This window comes from Mangifera indica, chromosome 6 (assembly GCF_011075055.1).
Source record: "Mangifera indica cultivar Alphonso chromosome 6, CATAS_Mindica_2.1, whole genome shotgun sequence".
Lineage (NCBI taxonomy): Eukaryota > Viridiplantae > Streptophyta > Magnoliopsida > Sapindales > Anacardiaceae > Mangifera > Mangifera indica.
The window spans coordinates 994216-1008032 of NC_058142.1; the positions used below are offsets into that span (position 1 = coordinate 994216).

At 32.5% G+C, this 13817-nt stretch overlaps 2 protein-coding genes across 2 annotated transcripts; one reads left to right on the forward strand and one right to left on the reverse strand.

The window, feature by feature from the left end:
- Positions 1 to 2405: 2405 nt before the first annotated feature.
- LOC123219526 (lactoylglutathione lyase GLX1-like) lies at positions 2406 to 5973 on the forward strand. The gene is made up of 9 exons (XM_044641519.1): positions 2406 to 2549; positions 3493 to 3620; positions 3719 to 3843; positions 4037 to 4101; positions 4186 to 4398; positions 5163 to 5210; positions 5327 to 5434; positions 5520 to 5672; positions 5769 to 5973. Exons 2-9 carry the CDS (start codon positions 3511 to 3513, stop codon positions 5808 to 5810), a joined length of 864 nt encoding a protein of 287 aa, XP_044497454.1. The 5' UTR covers positions 2406 to 2549; positions 3493 to 3510; the 3' UTR covers positions 5811 to 5973.
- An 895-nt stretch (positions 5974 to 6868) lies between these two features.
- On the reverse strand, positions 6869 to 12574 carry LOC123217984 (arogenate dehydratase/prephenate dehydratase 1, chloroplastic-like). Its single transcript, XM_044639101.1, has 11 exons — positions 11872 to 12574; positions 10944 to 11011; positions 10775 to 10867; positions 10487 to 10687; positions 9917 to 9997; positions 9752 to 9847; positions 9584 to 9661; positions 9418 to 9507; positions 9264 to 9331; positions 8868 to 8949; positions 6869 to 7381 (listed from the first exon to the last, which is right to left on the reverse strand). The coding sequence occupies exons 1-11, from the start codon at positions 12152 to 12154 to the stop codon at positions 7325 to 7327; spliced, it is 1197 nt and encodes a 398-aa protein (XP_044495036.1). The 5' UTR covers positions 12155 to 12574; the 3' UTR covers positions 6869 to 7324.
- Between the last annotated feature and the right edge of the window lie 1243 nt (positions 12575 to 13817).

Below are 13817 nucleotides of genomic sequence, written 5' to 3' on the forward strand. Positions count from 1 at the left end.
AATTATGATTCATTTCATCTGTAAACATTGGAAAGAGGAATTTTTATCTATTTCAACTATTTCTCAAAATTCTTTAACCTGTCATTTTTGTTTCATATTATTATAGCATTTCCTTCTATTTTTATATTTAACTCTTACCTTTTAGGGAACAAATAATTATCAATTCTTTTTTTTAAACCAAAATTTGTTAGATGTTTAAATTTAGTAAATCAAAATCAAAATATATATTATTATGTAATTAAATAATAACATTTTTACATATTTTATAAATACAAGATTATTGATAAATAAAATGATGACAAATTAAATAAATTTTCCAATAATAGATCGAACTTCTTGAAATTTTCTCTTTTGTTCTTGATTACTTTAGATCAGGTCAACTTACTTAAGGGTTAAAACAATATTATTTTTAAATGGGAAGGACTAAAACTATAATATTAAAGTACCATTCTTAAAAGCATTATACTAAAAAGCAAGGTTATGTGTACATATTTGAGTATATAAATAATATATTATTATATGATTAAATATTATTTTTTTTTAAATTCAAAATTATATAATCATATAATATTATATTATTTGTGTACTTAAATATTTAATCAAAAATGTGTACTTATGCTTTTATTATAATCTAAAACCCTAGGGATTAAAAATGTATCAACTCAGGTATTTGTATTAAATCATGGATGATGGTTTAGGTTTGGATATTTATAGAAGGCCAAAGGACTATTTTCCATTTAAATTTTAGTCTAATCTCAAAAACATATTTACGATAGTTGAAAAACTCAAATACTCATTTATGAGCTAACTTCTGTTAGCAGTAAAGGTAAAAATGTTATTTTTATCCTTAAACTCTAAAACCCTAAAACTTTATATTGTTTTACCCTCTTAATTTAAAAAATTAACAATTTCTCTTATGATTAAACTTTAAAAAACTGCATTTTCTCTTAAGGTTTTTTCTTCTTTCTTCGACCACCAAAATCTGTTATCACCTTCGGTTGGCCTTCCAACCATCTTATTCTCCCACCATCAACCCTTCCCACTGTCCCATTTTCATCCGTCTTCATTTGACAAAGTTCATCTTCATCTCTTCAATTGTCTTGCTTTCCTCAACCTACACCCTACTATTAGTTTAGGGTTACATTCAACCCATTCTACCAACTTACATCATGAGTTATAAGTTGAATCAAGGTTGGATTTGATTCAAGTAGTTCAAATTCTAATTCATGCCTGAATCAAATGCTCCAAGTTCAATTCAATGACTGAACTCATTTTCGTAAAAACTAGTCCTTTTAATGTTTGAGTTCAAAATTACTTGAATCAAATCTAAAATAAAATTATTTTTTAAATCAAGTTCAAGTCTCAATTCATAAACCTTAAATTGATTTTGCTTGGATTTGATCCAAATTGAATCTAATCCTAAAATCAAATATTTGTTTACCATTTTAACTTACGAGATTGGACCAAAAAAAAAAACTTCCTTATTTCACATTTAATGGATTTCAAACATTACATATAATGTTCTAATACAATTTTGGAAACAAATTTACTCAATTAAATGTCCAATATTTGACATAATACAAAGAATCAAATATCTAATTCTCACCATAAATCTTCCCTGCAAACAAATCAAATTGAAATCTTAATTGTATATTCTAAAAGATAGAACTGATAATGTATCAATGTTCAATATCAAAACATAAATATTATTTTTACATTAAGTTAGAATTTTAATTTATTGATCCCAAATTGATTTTAAATTTACTTTTTTATATTCCAATTTATCAATATAAGCTTTGTTTGTCTTCGACTCGAATCTAACTAAATAATCCCAAATTGATTTTAAATTTACTTTTTTATATTCCAATTTATCAATATAAGCCTTGTTTGTCTTTGACTCGAATCTAACTAAATACCCTAAAATCATGATGTGTCAATTTGTCGACAAGAAAGCTAACGTTGCGAGGATTTTTCTGGCAAATTTCCTTATCCGAAAATAGTCTGATCCCATTCCAAAAAATAAAATCCCAAAAGAAATCTCGAAAATTCCCAAAAGGAAATCTCAAGCTTATGAATACGTGGCTAAATATGATAATGCCAACGTGGAGGCCCTTTTATCGTTATGTTAGTAAGCTGACTCGTGGACAGGTCAACTGCCGCATAAATTTTCGGCTTTATCATCTTACTACCATCAACATTCGATGCGAACAATCAAGGACAAATCTACACCGTCGATCTAACTTCAATCATTGAACCATTAGTAACAGACGGTCACTCTAAAGAAACTCTCCAACAGGTTTCTATAAGCAATCAAACTATGTATACCCACTTTAGTTATATAAATGTGTATACATTTATACGTGTCATCATATAATTGGATAATTTTAAATTAAGAATGAAACAATAACCAATCATATGATGACACATATAAATATGTATATATTTGTGTACCCAAAATGGATACACATAGTATTGCTCTTCTATAAATTTACACTGATGTTATCCAGCAGTTTCCCTATTTTAACTGAACTGCAATCTCGGTCTCTCCGGTAAGCTCTCTAACTTTGATTTTGGTCTTCACTTTTCTTGCTACGATCATTTGATTGTGTGCTTTACATCTCAAATCAGAGTGTTGTTTTGTTTTTTTTCCTGTTGTCGTTTAATTTTTGATAACTGACGCTCGGTCGAGTTGATATTGTGAGAAATGATGTGTGTATAGATGTGCATCACTGTGTTAGTCTGTCTTGTGAAGTTGAAGTCATTGTTGTTATTTTTTAAAGTTTTTGCGTGTTTGATTTGATGTTATTATAGCTGTATATCTTGATGGATCGAAAATCATTTGTTCTTTTTTTTTTTTTTTACGAAGAGAAAATTTTTGTCATTATGTTTGAAATGTTTAGACTTAGCTTTGAATATCTGTGTTAATCTGTTATAGTTTATTATTTTCCTTGTGAATTTAAGTTATCGTCATTATGTTTGAATTTTTTTACGTGGTTGATCTGATTCTTTTTAGAATTTGTATGTTGGTGCATTGGAATTCGGAAATGTTTGTTTTTGAACAAACATGTCAACGTTTGGCTACTGTTAAAGTGAGAACTTCTTTTGAAGCAAAAGAATTGCAGTTTCAAGTTTTTGCCGAAACAAAATATTTTTTTGCTTCTAAAGGATTGATTTTTAGCAAAATTTTGACAATATAATTTAATATGCATAAAGCCAAAAATGATGTCACTTTTCGGAAAGTGAAAAATGAAAAATCTAAAAACAGAGTCTTGCAGTTTAGTTCCGTTGCATGATAGGAATCAATCATTTTGTTAGGTGTTCTAGATTTTGTGGTTTTATATCTATGTTTCTAATTCATATGTTCTAAGTTTTTAATCCTTTGCTATTTATTGGAAATGAGTGTTCTTGTATTAACTAGATATTTAAGTGCAGAAGATATTATGGTTATCAATTCGTAGTTTACTTCTTTACAAATGTTTTCAATGGAGGCAGAATAACTTCATTTCTAAAATGGCTGAGGCTGCTGCCCCAAATGCTGAGCTGTTGGAGTGGCCAAAGAAAGATAAACGACGCATGCTTCATGTTGTGTATCGTGTTGGTGATCTTGAGCGCACCATCAAGTATGCCTTTAAAACATTTATCGGATTGATATTTGGATATGGTCAAAGATTTTGGATGCTATGATGTTCTCATGTTGTTCTAATTCTTTTGTTATCAGGTTTTATACTGAATGCTTAGGGATGAAGTTGTTGAGGCAGAGAGACATCCCAGAAGAGAAATACTCCAATGCCTTTCTTGGGTTTGGCCCAGAAGAGTCTCACTTCGTTGTTGAGTTAACTTACAGTTCGGTGCTAATACTGTTCTTTGTATGGCTCAGTAGTTATGAGTTCTATTGCTGCAAGTACATTGAAATGTTACTTCTAGGACATGATTGTGAATTTTATTTATTTATTTTTTGTAAGGAGGAAATTTTATTTGAGGTGGATCGAATTCTATTTGTGTATTAGTAAGTATTTACTTTGCTATTGATCTACAGATTATGATGTATCATCATATGATATTGGAACTGGTTTTGGGCATTTTGGAATTGCAACTCAAGATGTATGTGCCATTCATCTTTTTAGATATTTTAAACACATGATTTTGTTTTAGTCTTGAAATTCAACCATATATATGGATTTCTAGGTCTACAAATTGGTTGAAGACATTCGAGCCAAGGGTGGCATTATCACTAGAGAGCCTGGTCCAGTCAAAGGTGGAACAACTCACATTGCCTTTATAAAGGATCCTGATGGCTATATTTTTGAACTCATCCAAAGAGGTCCAACTCCTGAACCTTTGTGTCAAGTAATGCTCCGTGTTGGCGATATAGACCGCTCCATTAAGTTCTATGAAAAGGTAACAATGTAATGTACTGTTTACTTTTTCTTGAATTTTGCATGTCCAGCGGTTCTTGTATTCTAGTTTCTGACTAAACCTGGTTTTGTCAGCATGTTTTGAGCGTGTGTTTTATATTATCTTAAATTTGTCATATGCTGAAATTCTTACAATTTTTTTTATATATAGCTTTACTTCTGAAAAAAATTTCTCTTTATGGAGGCTTTACCTCTGGTTAATGTTTGCAGCAATTGCTCTGCAAAATTTGTTTTTGAGTGTTGAATTAGAGGAGGCTGTTTAGCGAATGATGCAAAGAACAGGATGATTTTCCTTTTAATTAGGAAGTCTATAGATGATACACAGCATTTACATTTTCAACATTCATTTAAAACTGGTGCCCCATAAACTTGAGAGCATTGGTGCATTATTTGGTTATCAAGGTTTCTGCATCAGTTATTAAGCTACCCTAGTTGTTCCTTTTATTCTCTGTGGTTTTTTTGGGTCTGGGCTAGAATTTGCTGACTTTGGATTGTGGTTCATCACCATCCACTCTAGTTTTTGATGATGCATCTTCAAAGACTGAAGTTATTCTAAAAGAGATGGTGTAATGAATATATCTGTGTATAATTTATAAAACATTTTTTTTTTTTTACAATATTTTATGACTGGTGCCCTGGAAGGTAGTGACATAATGACTATCGTCTTGTTTTATGCAAGCACGTCAAGACTTTCTTTTTTGTCAATCCCATTTAATATTTTTTATGTTCTTGGTTTCTGCTGTGCAGGCTTTGGGAATGAAGCTGTTACGGAAGGTTGATAAGCCTGACTATAAGGTAAATATATTCTTCTGTGGATTTTCAGTTGTCAGTCTGAAATGGTTCTAATTGTTATGGACAACGGAGGCAGCTTATGGAGTTTCTTTCTTTGTGTGGCTGTGTTTCTATTACAGTACACCCTAGCCATGATGGGATATGCAGATGAATACGAGACAACTGTTCTGGAATTAACTTACAATTATGGTGTGACTGAATATACCAAGGGAAATGCATATGCTCAGGTAATTTTAGTTCGTCCAGTGGAATCTGTAATGACTTTCTCTTTAATTTGAGAACCCTTTACTATGATTGCGGAATCCATTGTAGGTTGCCATTGGTACTGATGATGTATACAAAAGTGCTGAGGTTGTGAACCTGGTCACACAAGAGCTTGGAGGAAAGATAACCCGACAACCTGGACCAATTCCTGGAATCAACACCAAAATTACCTCTTTCCTGGACCCAGATGGCTGGAAGACAGTAAGTTTTCTGTGGTGCTTCTCTTAATCCTGGTAATTTAGGAAACACGTGTTTGTTTCTTGAGAATCTCATGTATGTGTTTAATTCTATACGTAGGTCCTGGTTGACAATGAAGATTTTCTGAAGGAACTCAAGTAAGGAATGAAGGATTTTTCATGAAGCATCAAGTAGTATTATTACTCATGAATAAGTTAGGTCTAGTGTCTGGATATGGGCGTTGCTACTTGATTTGAACTATGATATGTTTTAACTTTGGTATACTTAATTGAATTTATCAATTAAAGTCTAATGTTGTCTATTAGCTATCATTCATTCATCAACTTATTTGTATGCACCAATTTAAGCCCGCTGTCATCTATTAGCTGTCTTTCGAGCAACATCAATCATATTCAGTGTATTGTTGATCCTGAGGTGAGACTACGGCTGGACTTGTTTGAGCTCAAATACGAAAGTTAAATATTTTCAATTAGAGCTTTAAGGGTATTCGATTTGTCCAACTCATGGTTTGAAAAATTTTCGATGTAAAATGACTAAAATGACTTTATTTTAATTAATATTTATTAAAACAATATCGTTTTAGTCATTTTTGTTTAGTTATAGTATCAAACTAAATTTAAAAATTGGTTTGAATTCGAACTTGAGTTGAAATCAAATAAGTTAAACTCGAACACCTTTAAGAGAAATTTGGTTTTACTCAAATTCAATTAGATTCAAATCTAGACTTTGATGAGACCTTGGATATTGACTTGATAAAGGTTTTATACAAACATCCGAGTGTTTGTGTTGTGCTGCATTCATGGTTGGCATCGAAAATTACATGTCAACATGTTTGTGGCATCAACCACTAAGGAAATCTAAAATCTTCGGTGAAGCTCTGAAACAGAATTTTTGGGTTAAGACTCCACTCAGTTGATCTGAGTATTTCATTTTCAAATCCAATCCTACCTTTGGGAAATCTGAAAGACCATAACTTATTTAACTTCAAATTTACAATGGTGGGCATAGCTGGCGCACCACCTACTCCATTTGTTAAGAAAGCCATTCATCTCTGATTTCGATTGACATTTTTTAGTTATTATTCCATTAATATGAAAAAATAAAAAAATAATATGCAAGAATTCTGAAGATCTAGTTGGTTAAATTTTACTAATTAAAAAAAAAAAAAAAACTGTAGTTCCATTTGGCAAGTTATTAAAAAAAAAAAAAGTGTTCAGCCTGTGAGGACAGCGATTATTAACCTGTAAAGGGTAAGACTATTTAATAGTTACCTCACCACTTTCAGGATCCAAATCTCTTATTTTATTTGGAGAATCACCAAAGCGATAAGATTCACAAGATTCTTGACATTTGCAGTATAAGTATATCAATTCTACCCCACAATGCACCCCATCACAATACTACTTACCATCCAAACAACCTCCATTAGGAGGAAGAAAAGAATTGAGAACTAAAAATAGCCAAAGAACTCTCCCAGAAAACTTTCACCTTTTACCATAACTAACACAAACTTCTTCCCAGTTTCCCATCTCTGGCTTCAGCTCGGGGGTCAGAAGATGTATGTACAGCACAGCAATGGAAGTTTAATTGTTTATCTTCAGACAGTAAATCAAGATGGGAGAAAACAATGTCAGGGAGGGTTTCCATAGAACCATCTATGAAATTGTATCCATTGGATAGCAACCAAGAACACGAAGAAATCGAGCAAATTCCTGCTTAGTAAAAAGAAAAAAGAAAAACAACTGATATCAATTTCTCAACGGGTGATTGGTTATCATGAGAAACCATAACAGTTTTATGAAGGTAACTATATTTTGGTCAATAGAAACTAAGATAAAAAAACAAGAAGAATGACCGTGTACAAAGTTTATGTCAACGTGCCAATCAAACTGAAACAAAAATACAGTCAACTGAAAACAAAACAACTTCACAATAGTACAGAATGAGGGCTGAATGCAAAATTAATTGCAAACACTTAGGCAAATATGTCAAATAGGAGTGGATTCAAACTGAACTGAACTCGGGTTTGGGCCTAACTAAGCTTGGCTTACCATGAGATAAGTCGAGCTTGAGCTTAAGTTCAGGCTCAACGAGTTAAAGACATGAGTTAGAGCTTGATAGGGTCGGTGATGCTTGAGCTTTCCTTGCATGGGCTTGAAATTATAGATACGAGCTCGATAAACTTAAAACAAAACAAAATTGTTTTCTCTAAGTTATATAGCAAAACAAAGTCATTTTGCGTTGCTAACATTATGTAACAATTACGCAGAACAATGTCATTTTGAGTTAACCAAAATAATGTTATATTTGCAAGTCGTTCATGAGCTTATTGAATCGAACACCCCTATGGCTCAAGCTCAAGTTCGAATTCAATAGCGTCCCATACCCATGGCTTTAGCTTGACCCGTCGTTGCTTGTTTCGAGCTCGACGAGACGAGCTGAGCTGAGCTGAGCTGAGCCGGAGCTTAGTAGCTTGCAAGACTCTTTGGCATATGATAATCTCTTATCATTTATCCAGTTGCAGATAACATCTACAGGAAAAAATTCCATGAAACCTAGTAGGTGGGGTTCTCTCAAAGTAACTGATTTACTGATACAATAAGAAGTTGCTAAGTAAACTTGCTTATACGTAATGGATGGTTGACTAGAAAAAGTTGACACTACTAACTTACTGATTGTACAAAAAACTCATAAAATTGCATGAAGCCATCTTTTCTATGATGAGTGTGAAGCAAAACGACCATAGTGAACTGGTTAGTTTCAAAACTAATACAGAGTTTGGATAGGATTGCCAAATAGATCACGAAGTTTACAAAGCATGCTCCTTCAAATCTCAAGGTATTATTACATCTATTAGAACGAGGTCCAATCAAACATTGTAATCTCTAAATACATGCAATGAAAAATGTACCAACAAAAAAAAAAAAATGCGCACATCTGAAAAGGAAAAAAAAGTGTGCATATGGACTTGCAAAAGATTGATAGCCCTATGGTGTAATGTAATCATCGACATGGAACACATTTAGGATAAATCACATGAGTCATGTAGTGGAATGCAAAAATCAAAGATGAAAATCCATGGAATTATAAACCAGTAACTCGAAATAAAATATATTTGGGAAACAAAATGAGGATAAGAGGTCAAAGCATAAGAGGCTGTAGTACTTTTTACATTTCATTAAGTATTAGATAACTAACCTGCAAATGTCCCAAAGCATGTTGGGCTCTCTCTTCAGCCATAGATGCTTCGAAGTCAATGTAGAAGAGGTAGTCAAAATACCTGCCATCAGAGACCAATTATTTATTTGTCATGAAATCTCACAGCAGAACTAGTATTTCCAAGTTTTAGAAATTCCATCATCTTCCAGTTGTAATTTTCTTCAAAACTTTGGTTTCCAAGAAATGGAAAGACCTTGAACCAAATATAATTATATAATGCTTAGTTTAAAAGGTCGATATTTTATGGCTCTAGAACCAAACACATACATACATATGTAATTAAAATATATATACACACACACACACACACACCTAGGATTAAACACACATAATTCTACAGTTAAAATGAAGGATTCAATATACTGAATCACTCACTTTGCACTCCCTTTATTAGAATCATCAACAACCCTTAGGGGACGCTTTCTCTGTGGACGGCTCTCTATCTGAAAAATGGTTAAAAGAACCATAACAATCATAGCGCTTTGACATTATGATTAAATACTGGAACTGTGTTTTTACATTTAAGTACCTTAGTCAAATTAATGTCCCTCAAAGCAAAGACTGCCAACGCTTTGAACAGCATGCCAGGGCCTTCTTCTAGAGTGAAAACAATACTTGTCTGGAGAAAAAGGAAATCAGTAACTGTTTGCTTGAGACTGTAACCTAGTATATAAATTACTAACAAGGAACAGTACCTTATAGGGCCTCCAAGTTCCTGCAATTATAGGCTCTCTTGCCAGTATCAAAAAACGGGTAATATTATCATCATCATCCTGGGCAGGGCAAAGTGAAAAAAGATTCATTGAAATGTGACCCTTCATATTTGCAACACCTAGGCACATAAAAAAGAGGAAATGTCTTACCTGGATCTTTTCAGCAAGAATGTCAAGACCATAGATTTCCGCAGCTTCGGCACTTGCAACTGCTCCAGTGTCTCTTTCACCACTTAAAGATACAATCTGTATCAAAGGCTTTATGATTAGAATATAAACAGGTCAAAGAAGATATAAAGGCTTTCAAAATATTACCTGAGCAGCACCAGCAGTATCATCGGCACTTACTCTGACAATACCTAACTTGCTTAGCGTCATCTCACACTGAGCAAGTGCCTGAAGTTAATAATTTAAATTAGATAACTACAAATCCTTGAGATCTGAATGGTCAATTTTCAGAAAATAATTTATGCAACACAGCCAAACAAATTCCAAATTTAACAAACCTAACCATCCAATAATCAGGGAGCGAAACTAGCCCACAAAAACACCTTTTACTGCTACTAGGATGTATTGCTACTATATATAAACCAGAGGCAGAATTGTTCAAAATAGTAGGTTACATTATTTCCTCAGAACTATTATCTCTTCACTCTATCTCACATATAAATGAATACTTTGTATAGTATACAAGTGGTGGTTCAATAAGATTTTTGTCCATTATATAATCACTAATTGGACGTAGTTCTCATGTTTTTGCTGTAGCGACTATTGTTTACTACAAAATGATCAGTACGTCTTTCACATAGACCAACATACAATTGACTATAAAATGTTCTATTGAACTAAAAGGACTATAGGATACTGTGAACAGAATAGGACCACCTGTGGATGGCTCAAGACACGTTTAAGCTCCTCTTTTCTTACACCAGGCAACCCAAGAAGACAATGGTTAACTACCAACTGTACTTCCCCCACTATGTGCAACCTATGCCGAAGTAGCAAGTCATAATTGCGGTGGATGCTACCACCAACTGAATTTTCGATGGGGAGAACTGCTTTATCCACTAACCACAATTCAACAGCCTGTTAAATGGAATTAACAGAACAAAGGTGACCATCTATACTATTATGATTTAATAACAGTAAAATGTGTAAGAAGAATAATTGAACCTTGAATGCCGCTTCAAACTGCTCACATGGGACAGTCTCACATTTGGGGTATGCTTTCCGTGCAGCAGACTCACTGTATGCACCTGGTATACCCTGCAGTGCAATACATCCAATATAATTACAAAAAGATATAATGTTTAGCAACATAAAGAATGACAGACTGATATACCTGGTAAGCAACCCGTACTTTTGAGCCATCACAAGAAGATGAAGAAAGTTCAGTTGCAGACAATGGTTCTGCAATTTGTTAATACAGTTGAGTTATGAAATTGCAACAAAATTAAAAAGAAAAAAGAAAGGATGAGGGAAATTAAGTGTTCTCACTGAAAGTAAAGCATGTGTGTATAATGGAAAACATCATTTCTAACAAGGCCATAGAATAGCAATGCAGGAAAATTCAGAGTAGATCAGTATCAATTAATGATCTTCAATAGTAGGCTTGTCCTCACAAAGATATGCACAAATTATAACTAACCATTAAAAATTGAATTTTTACTTTCATTTATAACATTTAGCTCTGTTTACTAGTCTGTATCATGAAAGATGAGATTCAATTACTATCACCGCAAGATCAGTCGTCACTCTAATCATCTATCAAAATAATCCCTTCATAAAAACTTCATGCAAATATGATCACTTCCAGGCTAAGAGTAGCTGCAGAATCATTACCTAAAAGAGTATTTGGATATCACATCCATAAATTTCAAATTAAACAACCTTAACAACCAATTAGACCATGATACCTCGACGGGGATTCAATTCCCACACACAGTTTTTATGAAGATATTTCATTCACGAGAAAAAGCTTCCTAAGCAAATTCAGTCTTCCTACAGCTAGAAGAATGAAAATTAAGTCTGTCTAAAATTTATCTGCATTGCCCAACAGCCCATCACAATTTTGCATTAATCTCAATCTCTCCACATATTTAAAATTTCAATAAAATTAAAAGTAATACTAACAACACAAACAATATTTAACTAGCAAAATAAAAAAGCACTCAATATCAAACTTATACATTCACCAAACCACAATCTCGCAAACCCAAAAAACCAAACAATAATGATTAATTCAAAGAACACTGGTGGAGTTGGCTTACTGGGAAGAAGATTCAAATCCTTATGAAAACCAGTTGACTCAATATCAGAGGATCGCTGAATAGCCCCAGAGGACTCCACACCATGTGTAGGCTTCTCATCCTCAACAGGAGTGATAGCTCTCTGAGGAGTTTGAGCTAAAACACCAACACAACAACATTCCCATTTGTTCAAACCCCTGAAATCCAAAGCAAACACACAAGGACCGGACCCCAAATCCCGCATACCCACATGAAAATGTGAGGGTTTAACATAACCCCAGATGGGATTGGCCTTCGAAGCCATTAAAGTCGCAAACTTTGCAAACAATTTGCGCAATGCGAAAGCAAAGTTTATAGCTTCGGGCAAATTAAGAGGTTGGTGAAGCTTAAGAGTTTTGGTGAAACCAGAATGACATTGTCAAGAGACTGGTTTTTTTCTGTTGGGGTAAAGGACCCCACACGCAGGATTTTGTACGCGTACAGTGCAGCAATGATCAAATTCAGAAAGAACTTCGAGAAACAAAGACTTGGGCTAGGAGTTAGATATTGAACATTTAATATTTATATATAAATATAGACAGAAACAGAGAAAAAACCAGTAGGTAAACAGAATGTTGTTGTTGGCCGCACGTTTCCTCAGATTCTAGAGAAATAGTTTTGTTGTGTCTTCTTGTAAGGATGCGAGACGGCCAGATGAAAACAAGGAGCTTTGCCTTAATCCATCTACCAGGTTTTGTATGTTTATTCATACTAAGGTTTTTCACAACAAATAATTTCATGTAAATATCTTTTCTCTATAATATAATACATTTATTATTATTATTATTATTATTATTATTATTATTATTATTATAATAAAATCATATGATTTTTCATATTATTTGGTTATTTAATGAATATTTTATTCAACTGGAAAAAGATGCCCATTTGGATTTGGCTTTGGCTTTGTCAAGTTTGGTGAATATAATTATCTAGAGGAGAAGACTTTGATATAATAGCATTAAGCTTTAAATTTATACCAATAATATTTAATGCACAAGTAATTGACTATTAATAAATATAAATAAATTGACCTATTTAAATATTTTTATTTAAAAAATAAATAAATAATTTTATTTATATTTATTAAAATAATTTTAAGGTTTAATTATTCATTAAAGTTTGGTGGTGTCATTTCTTGTTAGCTTTCACTTAATAGCACACACAAAATGGGCACTAGAGAAAGGAGAATCATAACCATATCTATTTGGGCCACTTTCAATTTGTCTTCAAAGGAGCAATAAATATTTTCTGCTTCATTACCTTGTTCTACAGCGAAACATTTTCATTGACTTATGATATTTAGGATGTGACAGTTCCACCATAGGTTATTCCATTTATTTATTAATTATTTAGGAATACAAATAGAAAATAATTATTTTCTATTTCCTTTTATATCTTAAAGGAAAAGCAATAATCTTCTATTAATTTAAAATTTTATATAAAATAAGCTTTGATAACATCGATTAAATTTTGAAGAGATTATGGTATGTCTATTAATGGGAATTATATAAAGAGAAAAGAAAAACTGAAGAAATATGATACAAGATTTTTAATATGGTTTGATTCAATAATCAACATGTCTATATACATTATTTGATTATTGATTGATGTCTAGTCGTTTAATATTTTGGAAAGTTACAAATAGTATTTGATGACTAGAGATTTGACGTATGACTTCTCAATTCTAATAGTTAGTTAGAGAGGCTAATGTTGAGAAGGACTAAAAAGACCAATGGATGCAAATGTTTGAATAATTAAGATGTCTAATTTCATTGAATTTGACATAATATTGGGGGTTGGCGGAAAAGTTACAGAGGTTGGTGAGAAATTTGTTGGTGAATGAATAATCACATATCACCTAATTGCTTTTGTAATTTACAAGTGAATTCGTATAACATTTCCAACTATATGAATTCAATTTGATT